The sequence below is a fragment of the Acanthochromis polyacanthus genome, chromosome 4 (assembly GCF_021347895.1).
Source record: "Acanthochromis polyacanthus isolate Apoly-LR-REF ecotype Palm Island chromosome 4, KAUST_Apoly_ChrSc, whole genome shotgun sequence".
Lineage (NCBI taxonomy): Eukaryota > Metazoa > Chordata > Actinopteri > Pomacentridae > Acanthochromis > Acanthochromis polyacanthus.
Window position 1 is genome coordinate 38,719,230 of NC_067116.1, and position 18,722 is coordinate 38,737,951.

At 38.4% G+C, this 18,722-nt stretch overlaps 3 protein-coding genes across 4 annotated transcripts; 2 read left to right on the forward strand and 1 right to left on the reverse strand.

Moving 5' to 3' along the window:
• The first annotated feature begins 301 nt into the window (after positions 1 to 301).
• Positions 302 to 7,819, forward strand: LOC110949516 (spindlin-1-like). Of its 2 annotated transcripts, XM_051947034.1 has the most exons (6): positions 324 to 445; positions 759 to 828; positions 2,219 to 2,260; positions 2,608 to 2,855; positions 2,964 to 3,197; positions 5,746 to 7,819. In XM_051947034.1, the coding sequence occupies exons 3-6, from the start codon at positions 2,241 to 2,243 to the stop codon at positions 5,949 to 5,951; spliced, it is 708 nt and encodes a 235-aa protein (XP_051802994.1). In that variant the 5' UTR covers positions 324 to 445; positions 759 to 828; positions 2,219 to 2,240; the 3' UTR covers positions 5,952 to 7,819. The 2 variants fall into 2 exon arrangements, with proteins under 2 accessions (XP_051802993.1, XP_051802994.1); XM_051947033.1 differs by lacking the exon at positions 759 to 828 and having other exon boundaries at positions 302 to 445.
• Positions 7,820 to 7,904: 85 nt separating this feature from the next.
• On the reverse strand, positions 7,905 to 10,821 carry micos13 (mitochondrial contact site and cristae organizing system subunit 13). Its single transcript, XM_022191618.2, has 4 exons — positions 10,659 to 10,821; positions 10,078 to 10,234; positions 8,567 to 8,624; positions 7,905 to 8,431 (listed from the first exon to the last, which is right to left on the reverse strand). The coding sequence occupies exons 1-4, from the start codon at positions 10,685 to 10,687 to the stop codon at positions 8,334 to 8,336; spliced, it is 342 nt and encodes a 113-aa protein (XP_022047310.1). The 5' UTR covers positions 10,688 to 10,821; the 3' UTR covers positions 7,905 to 8,333.
• Positions 10,822 to 11,067: 246 nt separating this feature from the next.
• Positions 11,068 to 15,592, forward strand: hsd11b1la (hydroxysteroid (11-beta) dehydrogenase 1-like a). Its single transcript, XM_022191608.2, has 6 exons — positions 11,068 to 11,340; positions 13,224 to 13,354; positions 13,597 to 13,800; positions 13,894 to 13,987; positions 14,627 to 14,792; positions 14,901 to 15,592. The coding sequence occupies exons 1-6, from the start codon at positions 11,256 to 11,258 to the stop codon at positions 15,082 to 15,084; spliced, it is 864 nt and encodes a 287-aa protein (XP_022047300.2). The 5' UTR covers positions 11,068 to 11,255; the 3' UTR covers positions 15,085 to 15,592.
• The last annotated feature ends 3,130 nt before the right edge of the window (positions 15,593 to 18,722 follow it).

Here is an 18,722-nt window from a genome sequence, read left to right on the forward strand (position 1 = left end):
CTGTCCCTTTAATTATAACGGTAGGCAACTCCTGCGTCACACAAAATCATGACCTCACTTTACCTGTTGTCGGTGTGTTGTGTAGCTTGTCATGTCGCTAATTTGCACTAAAGGCGTCATTACTCTATTTCTGGTAACACACAAACTCAGAATACATCACGGCGATACTTGTCAAACACTCCACAGCAACTGTTCTACAACCGCTTGTCAAAACTCCGTATCACTGTCGCTTAAACGTCACTTCCCAGAATGCATTGCGCGCATGATAACGTTCTCCATTGCGCTCATGGCGAAGGGAGGCTCGCCGGGAAGTGGAGTCTCCTTCCCTCCACCGTGAAGCTCCCATTTTCCACAGATTTCGCGAGATTTACATAGGCGGGTTGGTGTGTGGCAACGTTTCTCTGCCAGACGAACTGAACAATACTGATATGAAATCTGCGTAAAGGTAATTTAAAAAAGAGAATGTTCCAAGTGGAGAATAATGAGCCTGTAAAAGACGCAGGAGTTGCTGGTGTTTGTTAGCTGCCGTTGGCTACAGGAGAAGTGGATGTAGCTGTCCGCCTCCACTTACCTACAGTAACATCTGCATTGAGGTAGAGCTAAGACAGACGAGTGTTACTGATAGCCTACACTGTGAGCTGTTGGGTTTAGTCCAGGACAGGTGGGCATGAATTGTCAGGTAGCTTATCTGGCATTACATTTGACATGTATGTTGCTAACTCTTGAACCGGCTAACGTTACATTCTGTTATTTGACAGCAACAGTGAAATGGCTGACGTGCTCAGTTAAAGTTGTGTCAGACACAGACTTTTGTAATCCTAACCTGAGGTGAGTCAGGTATGACAAACACTGTGTAGCTTTGGTGTACTGTACATTACAAGCAGTGACCTCCATGGCTGTGCTGTCTCAGTAAATACCCAGGAAGTTGTTCCATCATGCTAATCCATTGGCTGCTGGATTTGTCAGTCTGTTGAGTGGGTTGCAGCCTGTGTGTGTGTGTAGGTTTTCATTTCTGACAGGCAAGGAGAGGCCTTCATTATGTCATGGCAAGGGCTGTAAAGATTACCCTATTACGTGGAACCGATTATATTAGTTGTTAACTATTACATAATGCGATTTCAGTCGTTTTTTTCTAAGAAAAAGTGTCAAAGTTCTGTGATTTTGGCTTCTTAAATTGTAGTGTTTTCTGGTTTCTTAAGCTTTCTACGATGGTAAACTTAATACACTTGGATTGTGGACAAAACAAGACATTTGAGGATGTCATCATGAGTTTTTGGAAACACCGATCAACATTTTTACTATTTTCTGACATTTTATTGGCTAAACAATTGATCGAGTAACCAAGAAGACAAATAAGAGATTATTTTAGAGAGAAAATAATTATTTGCAGTCATAGATATATATAGCATGCTGTACATGTGTCAGATGTCACGTTCACTCACGTAATATTTGAACTCTTTAGAACTTCAATGAAAAGCGGCTGGACTTTTCTTTTAGGCTCCTGAAGACATTTCACCTCTGACTCAATATGCTGCCTTGAAAAAGCCTCTTGGATGGAAAGTAAAACTTCTTCAAGAAACCTCTTGGATGAGAGGTGAAATTTCTTCAAGAACCTCAGAAACTATGGAAGCTCTTGGATATGATGTAACATTTCTGTAAGACCGTAAAAAAAGATGTCTAATTGCAGTTCATTTTACTAACACTCCTAGAAGTTTGGTAAGTGACCATGCCTGTCAAAAAAGACATGTACAGTATGCTACAACTATGGCTGCAAATAACAATTATTTTCATTCTAAATCAATATGTTTATTATTTTCTTGATTAATCGATTAGTTGTTTGGTCTATAAAAGGTCAGAAAATGGTATGAAATGTTGCCTAGTCTTTCTCAAAGCATAAGATGACATGTCTTATTTTTTCAACCACCCAAAGCAATTCATTTTACTGTGGTAGAGATGTAAAGAAGACAGAAAACAACAAGCTGGAATCAAAGAATTCAGTTTTTTTTTTGTTTAAAATATCACTAAAATTATTTATCAGTTATTATTAATAGTTGGCAACCACTGAGGGCTCTTAGATGAGAGGTGAAACGTCTTCAAGGATCTAAAGAGAAGCTTAAATGTTTTCTTACTGAAGCTCATAGTATGACAATGATCTGGTTGACTTAAGAATCTACACAGAGATAATAACTGAACATTGCCCTGTGTTTCTCTTAATTAGTAACCTGTGAATTTCTGGAGGCATGTCCAAGAAAAGGGGCAGGTATGTGGAATCAGAGCTCTTGTATGTATATTGCCGTCACACGATGCCATTATTGCTTGTTTCAGCAAAACTAGAATGTCACCAACACCTACAAGGAAAAAGAGGTTAAACCATATCTAAGTCACTGCACTTATCTAATAGCTAACATTGAGCAATAGCTGGAATTTGTAACAAAACTGTGTTTTAATTCAGCTAAACTTAAAAACAGAAAACTTATTTAAATTCTGACTGTGGTAATGTTGCAGATTAAGAAACATAAGTTATTTCAGCTTATACTGTATGTAAGGCAGATACTTGGTTTTAAGCTTTATACACACAGACCTACATATTTGTCTTGTTTTTACCAGGAAACGAAGCAGCGGGGAACTGAGTGACACAGTAACCCCGGACCCCAACTGCATTCTGGGAGTCCGCATTCAGCATAACTGGCGTGAGAGGGGCAACCAGAGCAAATGGAAAGGAACAGTGCTCGACAGACTCAGTGTAAATCCTTCTCTCTTCATGGTGAAATATGATGGCTTTGACTGCGTCTATGGCATTGAGCTCTTCAAGGATGAGAGAGTATCAAACCTGCAAATCTTGTCAGAAAAAGTTGGTGAGTTGCGTTCATTTTCTAGTTGGTTAATAAACACTTTTCAGATCATAAATTCTCTGTTATAAATCGTTATCTTTCTTACTTTAAATCTTTCACTTGTCTCCACAGTAAACAACAAAATCAAGATCCCTTCAGGGGCGGAGGAGCTGGTGGGCAAAGCTGTGGAGCATTTGTTTGAAAAGGAAGATGGAGAGAAGAATGAATGGAGAGGAATGGTCCTCTCCAGAGCTCCCATCATGACCAACTGGTATTATATCACTTATGAAAAGGACCCCGTTCTTTATATGTACCAGCTGTGGGATGACTACGCTGACGGAGACCTCAGGATTCTGCCTGAAGCAGGTATTGCTAATTTGTGTGTAGCAAACTTGGGCTGATACTTCACAAAGCTTTATTAAGTCTGTGATGATCTCATCCCAAGGTGTTAGCGTTGATCTCACACATGACCAATATACGTATGTAATTAGTTTTTCCATTATACAAGATCATTTAATTTAGTCTGACATGGATACCATGTGAGTTCACCAGCTGACATAAAAGTCTGTATTCATCCCAAGTCATTATCAAGGGGGTTGACTCCCTGTAACAAATAAGCTACAAAATGTGTTTTGACACAGGCAGCTAAAGACGCATATATTTTAAGCTGCTTCGAGCGAAAGTTGTCCACAAACATTATTTGGAGCTTTTGGAGATCAACCAGGCAGTGTGTCTGCGGGAAGTTTACACGATGCACATGAAAATGTTTTTTGCCACAGTTGAAGACCGAGACAATCAAGCGTTTAGATACGATGAAACTACAGCTTCTAACTTGTGAATATTTGCACAGATGTTCACAGTGACTCCAAGTACAGTTCAATTCAGGTAAAGAAACAATAGAGGAAGCTAATACTGAACATTATGCAAATGCAGAGGCTTGTCAAACGTCATGCCATTTGCATTTCACTCTATTTGAAGCTGCAGTTTAAAGATTTATGCAGTACAAAACAGAAGGTAGAACACCCTTGTGCAATATCACTGAAATATTAAATGATTTTAAATTGTATAAACCTAGAATATTTGCAGTACTTCTAAGTTTAACAGTAGGGTATTTGTTTTATGTAGAATTAAAACAATTTAGATTTACTGTATTATAACTACCAGTCCCACAGTAGACCCAGTGCAACAAAAGTTACTAGTTCAGTGTAGAGATTCAGATATTTTATTATTTTTGATGATAGACTCAGTCGGCCACTGCATGCCATTCCTGAGAGAATATTCTTTTTCAGGTACTTGGAAATCATCACACTCACACCTTTGTGCTTGACTGCTGGGGCTATGCATTCACTGTGGTAGTCCTGACCAGGTTTATGGTAATATTAGACACCCCATGTGGGCTGGACAAATTCATCTTGCCTATCTGACTAAATAATGTGCCCCCACCATTTATCAGGCTTCTTTTTATGTCCTTTAGCAAATTTTAATCTTACAGTTTTGTCCCAAACAGCGAGCAAGGGTGTTTTTCTTGGTCGCCTGCTTTTTCCAGTGCAGCATTTAGGCAGGACAACAACTGTAGCTCTGTTTAGTGGTACTGCGGCTCATTCAGTACCTCGTGATTACTACTGCAACTGTGTTTCAACTGTTTGTGAGCTCACCAATCTCCCTATAACCTGTTTCATCTTTGTGAAGCATCATGATGAGATTTTTGAGTTCCCCTGACAATTCTCTTTTCATGGTGAGCTGCATATACACAGATGGACACAGTCTACAGGTCCAAAACTGAACAAGTTCTGGTCTTAATGGGTCATTTATTTCCTTGAGCATGCAGTTCGGCTGATTGTAAATCGGAAGTGTACTTCATTTCACTTCACCGATGACAGATTTTATGACTTCTGATGGGTGTAATAGCTTCCGTTGCATTGAGTTTCTACTTTGGAGCCTGTATTTTCAATAAATTCTTTCTATTTGTTTTTGATTGCAAGAGGAAATAGTCAACTGTCCAACTTAGAAATAATACAGTCATTGAGAGGCATAGAGAAATTTGAATTGATTTGACATTTAAGTGATATTTCACAGGGGTGTACACACTTCTTTCATATACTGTACAAGATTTGGGCCATTGTTTGGAATTTTTTTCTTTAAATTTAATGAGATAATTAGAAAATTTTAGAAACTAGCATTACTGATTTATCCAAAATACACTGAATAGTACTAATGAGAGAGAGGAGGCACTATTGCCCATTTTTTGATAATTTTCTTGTGAAATTACAGGTGTACTTAATTGGAATTTTTAAAAATAATACACAGCCTTTGTTTATGATCCTTTGCGTGATTTAGCTCAGGAACCAAACTTAAGCCACAATATTTAATGAACCTTTTAAATTCCATATATGTAGATGAAAAACTGTGAAAGTATTTGAGTCTTTTTACAGGAATAATTTGACGTTTTTGGAAATACACGTTAGTTTGATCAGACTGGTCATGCAAAGGTATTTATCTCTTCAGTGTCTGTGTTTTATGTTAAAATTCATTGAGCAGGACATATTTTGCCTTCAGTAGAAAAAAGGGGTTAAATTTCTAGATTTGAACATAATATACAGTACAGTTGCAGTCAAATAATTTACACTGGGATTTGTGTGATGCCATACAATATGAATAAATACTTTACTCATTTTGTACATCCCACACTGTGTTCCACTTATTCACAGGAATGGTTGCCGGATGATACTCCAGGCTAGAATCTCAGTTATCTGACTTGTAATTAAGGAAAATGTTTATCTTTACAAATTATACTTGTGAGATATGAGACTACAAATGTATTGGATGAGGTTTTACTTTCTTGGATATCAAATGACAGAAACGACTCCTCTGTATTTCCAGTGTACGTGTTGTAATGATTCGCTCCTCTCCCCAGAAAACAAGCACCTGCTGCCTGCAGACAGGAAGCCAGGAGAAGAGACGGAGAGCCTGGTGGGGAAACAAGTGGAGTATGTTACTGACAAGGGAGTGAAGAGAACAGGCTTGGTCATCTACCAGGTCCCAGCCAAGCCCTCTGTCTACTATATCAAATATGATGATGACTTTCATATTCATGTCTATGACCTTGTCAAAACCACCTAGAGATAGTGGACACTTGTATCTCACTCTCCAGCCTCCCTCCATCTGCTTCTGTTCTGCTCATTGTTCTAATCTGTTCAAAGCCATGGCAGGGTTGGATAGCTGACATGCTTTATTGTTCAGAAGTCAGTGCAATCTCTTTTTTTGTATGCACAGCAGAACTGTAGCACTGCTATGCTTGGCTATTTTGAGGAGACAGAGTCTATTTGTTTCATTGTTGCTGCTCTACTTTATATGTAACTTTAAGTTTGGACAGTCTAAGATTGCACTGCACAACGGCTGTGCAGCTGTTCCTGCATTGTTGCCCGTTATCTGTCCATAAAGTGAACTTCTTAGTTAACAACAAAGCTGCTCAGAATATCCTTTTAAAGACACATTCATTTGAATTGTCTAAATAGCTCATAAGCTCGACGTTCACAATGTCTAGAATACATGCTGTCCACTGCTGTATTTATTGAATAAAACAGGCAGATAAATACATGTATTGTAATTACCGAACAATATCGAAATCAGAGTTGGTACCAGAAGAGATAAATGTGAGCAGCTTTGTAAAATCACCTTAATGGGGCCCCTTTACTTTAAAAAGCCAATGTACTTCTGCACCTTTGCACCATATTTAGTATTGTAGTCTTCATAGCTATATGAATTGGCTACGTACATGATGTGAATCATGCTGGGCATCTCTTCTTGTGACCTTGAAAGAAGGTTTCTGCACAGGCTCCAAAATCCTAATTTTAACAGCGCAGTGACGCCCAGTCCTTTGTGCTCACAGGTAAGATGCTAAATTTGCTTTTGAATTTGATCCCACACAAATCATAAAGTGCCTTCTGGCTTGCCATTTTGCAATATTGTACATACTCTTTCTCTGACTGTCTGTGCTCTTAACAAATCTTTGAGTGTGCTATTTAGTTTTCATTCTGAAGAGGCAACACTGACAGCTTGAGGAAAGTTTTGCAGCCATCAGTTTGTATTAGTGATGTGTTTTGCTCTTAATGCAGTATGTTCTTCAAATATAACATGCATCATCATTGGTTGTGTAATCTCACTGTTGATATCGTGGGGAGCACTTTATTGTATAAGGTTTACACATTTAGGTTATGGTACACTATTACAGTTTCCCCAGAATGTTTTTTCCTTAAGAGCAAATGTGGCGGAGTTGTGCTTTAAATTACATGCATGAAGAAAAAAAAAGGAAAGAAAAAATAGCTGCAGTTCATTCAGATGACAGTATTTAATCTGTAAAACTTGTGTAAAATTACTCCTTGTAATGTTGCTTGTTGTGATTACTCCAGTTTGTATGACTATTTCATCAAAACACCACCAGCTTCTAGTGAAAAAATAATAATATACGTGAATTAGTAACTGAATATTAAACAATTATAATCAACTGGCAAACCAATTTATTATTGACAGTGACAAAACTCTGGTTCTAGTCTTTATAACCGTCTTGTAATCTTGCAAACATGACATGTATGCTTGCAGTATGGAGCTCATCCCAAGTTCTTCACTGTCTTCTAGTTTCTGAATTGGTTTTGGCTTTGTCAGCCTTTAAAAGTCATTCAGTGCATCCCTCAGCTAACTTTTGTTTTTTTGCTGTCAGAACTCTGCATGCATTATCTGAACAGTGCCTGGAGGTTTTCAGACTTTACTTTAACATGAAGAAGTGACAACCTGTGGCGGAATCAGTGCCATTTTCCTGCTTTCAGATAAAAATAAAAAATAAAAAAAGAGAGGTTGTGTTGAGTGAAGTCATAACTGACTGCACTCTTCTTTGCGCTTTCAGTCACCTCCCCCTGCTCTGAAGTTGTAGAATCAACCGACAGTTTGTGTCATTATTGTTCTGTCATGAGTAATAAAGATTTTTGCACATTTTTGAGCTTGTTATTTGAACACACTGCCATAATCAGCATGCAGTACATTTGGTTTGACTCAAAAAAATCAAGCTAAAGACGGGACGTGTTTTAAGATTGATGTATTACTCGCAAATTGTGACACTGCATATACAACAGACATCCTCTTCGTAACATTATTAGGGCTTGGTGAGAACAGGGTAACAACACTCTAAAAGTGGACAGAGTTGATAATAATTCAGTCTGTGGTACACACAAAATGAAAGAATAACCTTTTGTTTAAATGCAATTTGTTTCTCAGCATTATGTGTAATTCCCAACTAATACCACTACCGGTTAAATAACCACAGTACCCTTTCAGCAGAGTACGCTCGTTGTAGCTGGATTTCACAACTTCTTTTCATTTATAGTTTCCTTTCTTGCTGGATGTTCCTTCTTTCTCATGGAGGGGTTACAACTTTTGAAGAAGTAATGTCTTTCTCAAGTGCAAAAGTCAAACGGATCGAAAGTGTCAGGTCACCCAGAGAGTTCCTGTTTACTTGGTGAGGTCCTTCAGGTACTGTATTCCCTGATTTGTGTAATCGCTTGCTTTTGTTGGAGCCTCGGAAAGACTTGAGATGGTCCACCGCACTCCTGTAATAAAATAAGCAGTTTAGGTTTGAGACATTAAAAATGTGTACAAGCTGTAAACCAAAAGAATAATACTAATCTCAAATTCATAATCCTGAGATTTATTACTGCAAATTTGTACAAAAATTACGTTCGTACCAGAATTCCACGACTCAACCGGGGAAAATTCAATCTTAGGCATGGTTGGCAGCTGAGCCTGAGGAGAGAACATGAGGATCTATTACGTTGTGTTGACAACATAGTACAGTGTTTTGTATTATGCTTTGAAGTCATGTGAAAAGTGAAAGACATCATTTGATCTGTTGTATCATCATATGATACAACAGTGCACTCTGCCCCCTAGTGTAGTGATGGATTAGTCTCATCTCTCAAGAATTTTGCCACAACAGGATTATGAGTCATCACTGGGATATTGTGTAGGAAAACATACTGACACTTGGTTATTCAATTCCTTATGTTGCACCAAGCTATCTACCATTTATTATCATTTCCTAAAAACACAGCTGAGTAAGTAAGATTTGTAATAAACCAGAGCTGGCCACCTACTGCCAGTTAAGCATGATCATTCTACTGAGAGTTATCTAGTTTGTAACCGAGGAAAGAAAAGACTGTTGGGAGTTAAAATTCTAATTTCTTCTGTGTATGATGAGGAAGAAGTACAAAATGAGTAGACATAAAGAGAAGATAATGTACCAACACTGAATATGATCACTGTGAAATACATGTTCTTTGTAGAATTTTTTTAATACTTTTTGCTTAATGACAAAGCCTTTGCTCCATTTTCAGATTCAGTAAAAGTTGGATGAATAGTAAGAGTGTTGCATATTATTAAATCTGCTTATTATTATTATTATGATTGTAACTAGCAAAAAATGAAAGTTGTACATTGTTGTACTGTAAATATGTTTTGTAAAGATGTTTTATGATCCAGATTCAGTTGGGTTTTCATGTATAATTTTGCTAGATCTCAACCCCAAAGGTTAAATTAGTTGGACCATTTGCATAGCAGATTCTCGCCTTCACATTTAAGTTAGTTGGGTTAGATTGTTGTATATAACATTGTACAGTCTTAATCTTAATGTATAAATGAGGCAAATGAGGCAAATTTAGAAAAAAATATAATAGTATTGTAAAGTCTTTACCGTAATACCTACCGTAATCTTTAAACTTGTTGGGTGAATTCATTACACTAAACTTATTTATCGACTGGGAACAGCTGTTGTTTTAAATGTGCTGCAGAAATAACAATGACTTTACTTGGCTAATATTAACATATTCCACCGTTGAATCTGTTGCATTAACTTCATCTTATTCATTGCTATGCTGGCTTCTGGGTATCTTGCTTTTGCTTTGTCATAGCACTTTGGAAACCCTTGTTTTTAAGTTTTACAGAATTACTGTATTTATCATTAAAGACAGGCCATGAGATAGAAAAGAATACAATCATTTTATGAATCATCTACAGCAACTGGTGTATTTGCTTATTGTAGTCAGCCAATTTCTAACACTAACATGGATACCAATATATTTGACATATTTCCTTTCCCTATGCTGTCTAATTACAGTCTATAGTTATGATGGCACCTATGCTTGATCGAGGGCATTCCTGGATCAGATCTAGCTTATTAAGGAATGCATTTTGTCTGTACCTCCACACCAAAGTACTTCATCCATTCCTCTAAGGCAGGTGGTATTGCTGCTTTGGCCTTCTCCAGGGCCTGTGAGCCCTGCTCACTGCTTCCCAACAGACCAGAGTCAACGGCAACATACAGGGCTCCTCCTGCAATGGTCACCTTGGTGGCCAGTCTGGAAACGAAAGAAGAGAGGCTGTCAGGCTTTTAGCCAGAAATACCTACCCCCTAAGTCAACAAACATGCCAAACTAAAAACACAGATGCATGTTACAGTTACTACAGAACACCACTTAAGATGCCTGTAATGCCAAATTTCCAATCAGTAGTTAGCAATGTTCAAAACATTAGCTTACTTCAGCGACGAACGTTAATAAATGAGCCCGACGTCTCAATACAATACATGCAGGATAAAATATTACGAACAGTAAATTATGTCGATTTCACCAGTAAGCAAAGTGTCTGTTGATAACAGCTGGAAAGCTTTAGGGCAGCCTGACAGCTATCTTAGTGTCAGTTGGCTAACCTGCTAATCGAGAATTTAGCAATTATATCACCAATAACTGAAGGGAAATTACAAGTGAAATTAAAGATACTTACTTCAGTACTGGCAAAATCCTTGCCGCCATAGTCCACAGCGGTGAAATTTCCTTTTACGTGCTGTTGTTATTTACACTCCCAACAATGAAGCGTAATGAAGGCTAACCGGCTAGCAGCACTGAAGGACAAGCCTGTCTGATCTGCGCAGTTTTGTCAATAAAGTTGCGTTCAAACGCTTGTGCTCATGCTATTTCAGAGCGGCAGATTCGTCACTTTCACTTTTTATTTCTTTATTTCTGTATTTCTTTTTCTGTCACAACAGGATTATACATCAATTTCAATAATACATTTAATATAGTGGTCAAAACAAAAAGTTTTGTTATTTTAAAGAACGCGTTTTTAAATGTGAGGAGCGGGGCGGGACCGGCGGGACTGATTGAAGTCCAGTAAAACTCTTATCTGCGCAACACAAATAGTTTCCCACCCCCTTTTACACAGCAGCACAGAGGGGGACGGAAAATCACATAAATGGCCCTTGTTTCGGTCAAACTCGGAGTAGTTAAAGAAGTCACTTCTAAAACACCTAGCACTTAAAATTAACTGGCACCAAGTTTTGATTTTGAATTATTTTTTTTAATTCTATTTTTTTTTAACAAAATGAGAGCTTTCACTAAAGTCCTACTTGCTAGTATATGTGTCGCCTACCTGGCTGTCAAGTGGACTTCACCTTGGTTTGATGCAGGTAAGAGAAGACAGGTTATTGCTACTGTAAAATGTAGGAAGTAATTAATTAGCTGCTGACATGCTAAATGTATGTCGGTCACTTTAACAGGGGCAGACATACAGCTGGCAAGAGGGTGTTTCTGCTGTTGGACCTGCAGGTGTATGCAACATAGGGGCGTCATTTGTAAACACAATAGTGTGAAACTATAGAAAAGATATAGATCTCAATGCATTTTTTGTGTAAAATAACACTTGAGTGAGACTTATTTACACACAGGTCTAATAGTCAAAGTGCTGTGATTTGTGTTTTTGAAATTCTGTGAGGTAATAAAGTAAGGAATGTGACCAGTATTAGAATTTTTACAGCAGATTTGGAAAAATTGCCACTAGTTTTGCATGTAGCAGTGTTTCCTATATTAAACTGAAAAGTAATGAGCTCATTAGGTGTTACAGAAAATATACTGTGTGTGCTTTTTGCATTTAAATAGAATGATATCAAAGCTAAAGCAGGACTTCACTTGCATTGTCACTGTGATACATATATATGTGTGTGTGTATGTGTGTGTGTGCGTGCGTGCAAGTGTGTGCTTAAATAGGATCAAAGTATGGTGTAATGCAATATAATTAAATGAGATCAAAACTCAGGCCAGTTTATCATAGCATAGTACAGTATAGTATAGTGTAGTATAGTAGAGAAGATTGTTCAGAAGTAAACATTACATTATTATATTATGTAATGTCTAAATGTGTTTTATTTGAATCCCAAATACCTAATCTCATTCATATCACCAGATCAAACTGAGAACCGTGCTAAATTAGCATGGCTTTCCATTTGTAAAGCAGAAAATATTACTGAATTGTAAAACATTAAGAGAGTTATATTAAAATATGCAATCTCCCCGCCTCTCCTCTGCAGTTTTCATGGTCAGTTCGCAATTGTGGACCATATGATTAGGACCATGTAAAGTCATCATGTAACTGATCAGGTGATGAGATGTGATACATGCTTATTAGTCCGCTATGAACAAAATAATTTCTGTATAATGATGATGATCTAAGTTTAATGTTCCCCTTGGGAAGCTTGGGAGAGAGGGCAAAAACAGAGCGAGTAATTGGTAATAATCTGCTTTCCGCTTGTGACCAAGGCCTGACCAGCGAGAGAACGCGGCATTTATCCACACTGTTTGGACACACTATTGTAACGTGTCCACTGTAGACTGTGCAAAAATAGTGTTCTATGCAGTCTGTGGTTTCCTAAATTAATGAAATTATGTGTTTTGAGTCTCTAGAGTAGTTTTCACATCTCACCACATGCTGTCTGTAACAGTTGCAACATTATATGACCTACTGAAAAGCCGCTGCCACGACACAGGATCAGAGATTTTTACAGCATGTATTGTCAACATGCCCTTGGACCTGACAAAAAGTTATCTAATCAAAACCAATCAAAGTCCTTTAGATAACTCTAATTTTCTTAACGACTTACCAAGATTGGCTTATCTTTTCATGATATAGGTGAACAGAAATAGTTCACACTTGTATTGCACCTTTTATTCTTAGCTGGATTCTGCAAAAGCACTTTACAATGTGTTTGTGGTTCACACTCACGGCAATGAAGACACTTCAGCACATCGAGGGGTCAAAGACCAAAGCAGCCTTAAGATTAGTGGACAGCTCATTCATCCATTGCATTTACAGCCCCATGTAATGATAGTAGGTCAAATGAGAATCATAGAGTAAACTGAGATAGCTATTTCAGTGCCATGTGTCGAAATATTATATTTACATATGAAATGAATATATATACAGTTTCTTTCTATTCATCGCTATGCAGTTTATAAATTGTGTCTTTTGTCTATTGATGTTATAAAGCCAATTTAAAATGGAATTCACTGGTTTCAGAATCTCTCAAGGGTGCGCGGGTGTTGGTGACTGGGGCCAGCACGGGTATCGGTGAACAAATGGCATATCATTATGCCCGATTTGGTGCCCAGATTGTTATTACAGCGAGGAGGGAGAAAGTATTACAACAGGTCAGTGAACTTTACAGACTTTACTTACGAAATGGTATCAAAGCTCAAACTAGTAAAAGCAGTTTCCTGAAAATGCTGAGTGCACACATTTTTATTTATATCTGTGTCCATTTAAGATGTTATTATAATCAGAACTCAGCTGATTGGTGTACCATTACAAAATCAACAGTGTTTTCTGGGTTGTACTGGTTTCTGCAGCTGTATTAAACACTTTCTTCGCTCTTCTTGATCTTGGCTCATAGGTGGTAGAGAAGTGTCTGAGTTTGGGAGCCCAGAAAGCTCTTTACATAGCAGCAGATATGTCCAGTGAGTCTGAACCTGCTCAAGTGGTAGATTTTGCTCTGGAGAAGCTGGGAGGCTTGGATTACCTGGTTCTCAACCACATTGGCCCGAGCCCCTTCAGCATGTGGACGGGAGATGTGGATCACACTCGATGGCTAATGAATGTAATGGAGCATTTTCATGGTTAATCGTTACGTAAAATGAAGTTAAGGACTCCTCTCTCTCAGTCATTGAATGTCTTTGTGTGCTTTTTAAAGGTCAATTTCTTCAGCTATATTCAGATGGCGTGGAGAGGCTTGGCTGCCCTTGAGCAAAGTAGAGGATCACTGGTGATTGTTTCATCGCTTTTGGGTAGGTTTATCTCACAACAAACTGTGAAACATAAGCTGTACAGACACACATTTTACAGGCCATATATTGTGCCTCTTTTCAGCAAATGAATGAAAGTCTTTATAATGTGTCTTGCAATTTCACAGCTCAAAACACTGCAAAGATGGTTTATTTTACTGTCTAACTCTAGGTTTTGGTTCTGTTCTAAACAGGCTGTTTTAGTGTCTGTCGCTTTATTTGCAGCTTCAGAAAGAAAACTCTCTGTACCTGTCACTGACAGAGCAAAACAGTCAACAACCTGACAGCAAACGTAGACATGAATGAGTGTGTGAGACCAGGACTTTCTTTGTAAAGCTACAAAATACTTTACAAAAAAGAAAGAAGTGAAAATGAATTTGTGGCTAGATGAAGTGGGCTTTCAATTGTATTTTTATTTTTTTCTTATCTCTAAAACAGCTGACGATATAGCAGTTGAGAAGTTCAGTTCTGGAGCTTTCTGTCATTCCAAAAGGTCTTCAATAGCAGATTTCCTTTTTTCTCAGCATGTTAAGGATGAGTCAAGTTTGTTACTAGTGCTCAGAAAAAAAGATCCTGTATGTTTGACAGTCCAGAAAAGCTACTAAAGTTACCTCACCTCTAACACTTTTTACTGGTTCACAGGTAAAATGGCCAGTCCCTTTGTGGCGCCGTATACTTCAACAAAATTTGCCTTGAATGGATTCTTTGGGTCCCTTCAACATGAGCTGGCTATGAACAAAAGCAATGTGTCTGTGTCTATATGCACACTGGGACTCATTGACACCGACTCAGCTATGGAGAAAGTCAAGTGAGTCAAATATATCTACCCAAACAAATAGCATTACTAATAGTATTTGATATGTTTGCATTTGCTAAGTAACAATAATAATAAGTGCAGTATTTTTCGGTCTCCTAGGGGTGTCATTAGCGTACCAGCCTACCCTGCCTCGGACGCTGCCTTGAATATCATCATTACAGGTGCTACAAGACAGTTGGATCTTTTCTACCCCTGGTTTACCTATGTTGTGGCAGCTTGCAAAGATATGTTTCCTTCCGTCACAAACTTTATTATCCAGAACTCCTTCACCTACAGCCCATAAAGCACATTAATCTGCAGCACCATTGTACATGAGCTTTGATATACAATTTATAATAAACACACTAAACACAATTATACCGTGGACCACACTGTCTATATCTTGTAAATTCCACTCATTTTCCTCTCAAATTTAGCTTTCATACTCTAGTACACCCAATTTTGTACGCTAATCTTTGGTTTCCACTTTCCTCATTTTGCTTGTGAGAGTGGTCCAGCTCTAAAATGTCTACAGGGAGAAAAGCTTATGGCTTGGGTTTGTTTCATTTTAGTCTACCTCAGAGAGATTAGCTGCTATCTGCACAGTACAGCCCCCGCTGTTCACCAGCTACTACACCAGTACGTGTAAACTGAGGGGGAAAAAACACAGATTCACTACTCATAAGACAGCACATGGTGGGGCACACAATATGAGAGAACACCTCTTTTTCGGCTGTGAATGAAATATCAAACTTTTACATGATTGCTATTCTGTGGTCTAAGAGGAAAACAAATAAACACATTTCCCCCTCGGTCAGGCTTTGTTTCTTGTGCTTAGTAGCTGTTTTACTAGTTTGTGGTTAATAGTTGTCCAGTTTTTACAGATAATTTTGCTTTTGTTGAACAGTGGACAGTTGAGATTTTTTTTTTCACCTTTATGTAACAGTGACAGGTTATGTGGGGGGAAAGGGAACAGGGGAATGACATGCAATAAAGAGCCATTCTTACCATAAATCAAACTTGGAAATTACTACTACACTCTATGTACCATTAAGTTATCAGGTTAGAGTTTACTTTAGAATTGACAGGAAACAAGAAAAGAGAAAAAGCGGGGAACGACATGCAACAGACCACTGAAGTAAGTCTTTTGCTCAATGAAAATTTCATACAATATAGTAATATAGTTCAGTGGACATGTGAAGTGCAGGAAGGAAGCTAACAGTCTCACAACGCAAAACCCCAAATACAGTAAATAATTATAGGGTAGTGGGAAACATGGTAAAGCTAACTAACTTATCATGAGCTGATGAAAGAACAGAAAAGCAAAACCGAAACAGTAGATCAAAATAATCTGATTTGCATTGTCAGAGAAACATTTGTTTAATTGCATCCTAAAGGTAAATGACTTTATATTTGACTGCAGATAGTTCAGGAGGGTGGGGCTGCTGCATTTAATGGTGCAGTGACAACATTTACACATGTTTACCAGCACTTTTGTTTTCTGTGCTACCATTCAGTCGCACACACTCCTGCAAACCAAGTCGTCATGTTTAGGCATGAATCTGAACTAATTTGATAAGTATTTTGAATTTCCACATGAGGGCAGTAGTGTCAAAGCAGTGAAGAAACATTACAACGTACAGCAGCCAGAGGAGTCCATTTATAGCTAAAAATGTCTGAGTATCATGTATTTTATTGTGATAAAGCAAATTAGTGTGAAATATTTTTATCTTAATTAACCCTGTGGTCACAGTTTGAGTCTTCTTTCTTTTTTCTTTTCTTTTTTTTACATCACCATATCAATACTCCACCTCCCGATTCCTTTTCCCGTGTTCTCCACCCCTGGCTTCTCCTCTATCTCCATCCTCCTCCACTTCACTTAGTTTCGTCCTAGCCACAGTAGGCGTTGCAGACTTCCTACAGAGCAACACTTTCTCAGTGGGCTCCTTTGTGCCTTTGTTCATCATCCCCAAAGGCACCACAGGCTTCCTGTGAAGCTGTTGGCTCAATCCATCCTGGTGGTCTTTCTCTATTGTAACGCACCCTAGAAGTTGTACCCCGCTGTTAAAGCAGTTTTCTACAGGAGTGCACTGTCCTTGTCACCTAAAAAAAAACTAAAAAAAAAAAAAATTCACTACAACTGGTAGTGTAGTTTGAAAAGTTGGGGCATCAGCTTTTGGTAAACCAGGAATAGGAGGCCCTGAATCTGTAGCACAGAAGTCTGTACAGCTCACTTGGATTCGCCTGTTTTCTGTGGCTGATATGACTGACGGCATGAAGTAATTGGAATACATGTTCTCTCTGTCCTTATCTTGACACTCTTGATGATTTGAGTGGATTGTGAAGACGGTATAATCTCCCTGTAGATACCGTGGAACAAAAAAAAAAAAAAAACATCTTTCCCTTCCACTTCCCTCCTTCTGTCTTTTCCTCTGTCACACATGCTCACACAATGCTGGGGCCTCCTGGAGAGACGAGCAGCCGTGGCCTGGGAGAACAGCCAGAAACACCTGCAACAGATTAGTGCTCCTAATGCAAGGTAATAAATCCTCTCACCCTTCTCCAGCATCTCTATCTCCACCATGCATGGATCTCATAGGCTGAGGAGCACCCACCCACAACACTGCTGGTAACATGGGCACAGAAAATGTAGTCTTTTTCTGTCATTATCCCTCTGCTGCAAATTAAACTACACTCCTCTTACATAATCGCTATACTTTTTTCCTATCGTGGAGGTTTTCCACAGGGTTTAGCCTGGGACCTATCTCAAGATCAAACATTTTCATTGTGACTTCAAACAGTCAAGGCCAAGACCGAAGCCGAGGCTGGCTGCTTTACTGACTGCACATAAAACTTGAAAGGTGGCAGACTGATTAGCCAATCAGACTCCTATTTAATGAACTTTGTAATGGAGGTGATTTAACATATTGCTTCATCTCTGCATCTACAGATACAGACAGGCTGTAGGTGTGCTACAGTAGTAAAATCAAATGAAATGTGAAGTCAATAATCTTTTATCACATAGCACACAGTTTTACGTCTACACACAAAGTTTGCTGATGCAGCAGTGTCATGTTTCACACTATAGTCACCTATCCATGGAAATAATCCAGCGCACTTCAACCGTCATGTATCGGGCCCAGTTTATGATTCTTTCTTGTCCTGCTTCTTTGAGCACAAAGGACACCGGTCCACAAATCTCTGTCTAACTTCATCCATCATTTACATTGAGCTCTACAGGATGGACAACCTTGGCGCACACACAGCTATACCGAATCTTGCATGTTTGCTGGCTCGTGTGTATTCTCCGTGTATTTCAAATGAATCATGCCTACAGCTGTGGTCAGAATAGGTGACCGAATGATGAAAATGGGAATCCAGAACCTCGTGTGACAAGCAAATGTAAAAGAAAGAGTGGTAAAAAGGTGGAGCACATGATGTTTTTGTATTGCAGTAGACCTACAATGTGGCACAAGACTTTACTCTATAGTCCGTCTGCTGATATCAATTAATTACTGAAAAACTCAATCACAGACAGAAAAAAAATGCAAAGACACATATAAAATGGATGAATGATGCCATTCTCCTACAGAAAACACTAAGGAATAGTTCAAAATCCTAGAAAACAGACTTAAATGAGAAGACTGACACCTGTCTTGTATGTGAGCAATATAGCGATGGCAGCAACTTAGCTTAGCTTTATCATTAAGGTCAGTAACTCATTAGTTTCCTTGCAGCTGAGTGGGTTTTGTGCAAACTGAACAGAAGAGATGCAATGTGTTAAAAAAAAACTAGCTTTAGAGGTGGCGATTGGTGGATTTGGTTGGATTTGAACAAAACCAGATGAATTGTTTCTCCGTGTTTTAGGCTATATGCTAAGTTAAGCTAATTGACTTGCAAACAAGAAAATGGGGTTGATTTTCTTATCTAATTGCACTTTTT

Excerpts from the sequence above, each read along its gene's own strand:
- micos13 (XM_022191618.2), bottom strand. The coding sequence starts at position 10,687 with ATGGCGGCAAGGATTTTGCCAGTACTGAA. Across the intron at positions 10,235-10,658 it reads AGGATTTTGCCAGTACTGAA|ACTGGCCACCAAGGTGACCA; the intron begins GTAAGTATCTTT and ends TTTCGTTTCCAG. Across the intron at positions 8,432-8,566 it reads GGTTGAGTCGTGGAATTCTG|GAGTGCGGTGGACCATCTCA; the intron begins GTACGAACGTAA and ends ATTTTATTACAG.
- hsd11b1la (XM_022191608.2), top strand. The coding sequence starts at position 11,256 with ATGAGAGCTTTCACTAAAGTCCTACTTGCTAGTATATGTGTCGCCTAC. Across the intron at positions 13,355-13,596 it reads GGGAGAAAGTATTACAACAG|GTGGTAGAGAAGTGTCTGAG; the intron begins GTCAGTGAACTT and ends CTTGGCTCATAG. Across the intron at positions 13,801-13,893 it reads ACACTCGATGGCTAATGAAT|GTCAATTTCTTCAGCTATAT; the intron begins GTAATGGAGCAT and ends TGCTTTTTAAAG.
- LOC110949516 (XM_051947033.1), top strand. The coding sequence starts at position 2,241 with ATGTCCAAGAAAAGGGGCAG. Across the intron at positions 2,856-2,963 it reads AATCTTGTCAGAAAAAGTTG|TAAACAACAAAATCAAGATC; the intron begins GTGAGTTGCGTT and ends TTGTCTCCACAG. Across the intron at positions 3,198-5,745 it reads CAGGATTCTGCCTGAAGCAG|AAAACAAGCACCTGCTGCCT; the intron begins GTATTGCTAATT and ends TCCTCTCCCCAG.